Below are 1,430 nucleotides of genomic sequence, written 5' to 3' on the forward strand. Positions count from 1 at the left end.
CTTGCTCTGTGTAGTACCAACATTCAGCCTATTCCTGCTCTGACAGCTACCTGAGCCTTGACCAGAGAAGGCGAATACCGTCGGGTCGAGCTCGGTATGGGCGTATTCGGGCTTCCACATATGGTCCCACACCAACTTGTCAAGATCGGCCGGACGCCTAAACAGGGAAATCAAAGAGAAGAGAAGCGGTAAACTTACTCAATGCAAGCAATGCCGAGATCAAAGGCTTCCTTGATACACGCCACCGCAATGTCGTGCGAGAGTTCGCGAATACGAGTGAGACAGGGGTACAAAGTGCCACGAGCAATATCCTCTTCCTTGACTCTCTCAGCAAGAGTCTTAGCAGCAGTGTAGAACATAGAGTCGGGAATCCACTTAAACTTGCCAACAATACCGGCTAGACCGACACCGGGGAAGATGTACCTGGGCAATAACAGATAGGATTTAAGAGGCCACTGCATCGAGGGACTACATGTTGTTCCCTTGGCCAGCCTGATACACTTTACCATTGTGCGTGACCGGTCCAAAGGGAGACCCAGTGCAAACCCAAGCATTCCCCTCAGTCCACCTGAAAATAGTAGGCATCGCTGATCGCCACCGAATACGAGTAGTTATAACTTACGTATAGAGCTGCTCGGGTGTGGCCTCAGCTTTGGGAGTGGGGTTTGACAGAGCGAAGATGACAGGCTGGGGACAGTTCGCATACATAGCCTGAAGAACGACAAAAGTCACAACAGCAAACTGATTTGGAGCATTTACCTTGATAATGTCTTCAGTGAACGAGCCCGGTTGCCCACTGAGACCGAGCAATACAGTAGGCTTGATGGCTTTGACAACTTCAAGAAGGCTTTCCATTGGTTCCTCGTCATCATGACAGTAGGGAACCTGACCATGACGAACTACACTTCCTAATGATCCTCATGTCCTCACCTTATGATCTTGCATGCTGCCACCACGCTTCCATGTGACCAAGCCCTTGGAATCAACGAACCAGAAACGCTTTCTGGCATCCTCAGGGGTGAGACCATCGTGAACCATAGCAGCAACAATACAATCAGCAATTCCCACAGCAGCAGCACCAGCACCGAGGAAGACGATCCTCTGATTCTCGAGCTTCTCTCTCTTGACCCTCATTGCACTGACAAGGCCAGCCAGAGCAACCGAGCCAGTTCCCTGAATATCATCGTTGAAGCACAGGATGTTCTCCTGGTACCGTTTCAAGAGGGGGAAGGCATGATCGTTAGTGAAGTCCTCGAACTGGATGAGGACACCGGGCCAACGAGAACGGACGGCATCAACAAACTCATCAACTACAGCATAGTACTCGTCACCATCGATTCTCTTACGACGCTCACCAAGGTACATGTCATCCTCGAGCAGATCCGGGTTGTTGGTGCCAACATCAAGGGTAACCGGCACAGTGCGGCCAG

The 1,430-nt window shown here is 51.0% G+C and overlaps 1 protein-coding gene across 1 annotated transcript; it reads right to left on the minus strand.

The window, feature by feature from the left end:
- Positions 1-50: 50 nt before the first annotated feature.
- Positions 51-1,365, minus strand: Pmar_PMAR008150 (malic enzyme, putative; the record flags this gene model as incomplete). The annotated part of the gene is made up of 6 exons (XM_002772381.1): positions 51-157; positions 199-423; positions 473-568; positions 623-711; positions 760-885; positions 931-1,365. Coding segments are annotated over 6 exons (1,078 nt in total), but the record flags the coding sequence as incomplete, so codon positions are not given.
- Positions 1,366-1,430: the final 65 nt, after the last annotated feature.

Source organism: Perkinsus marinus (genome assembly GCF_000006405.1).
Source record: "Perkinsus marinus ATCC 50983 genomic scaffold scf_1104296961190, whole genome shotgun sequence".
Lineage (NCBI taxonomy): Eukaryota > Perkinsozoa > Perkinsida > Perkinsidae > Perkinsus > Perkinsus marinus.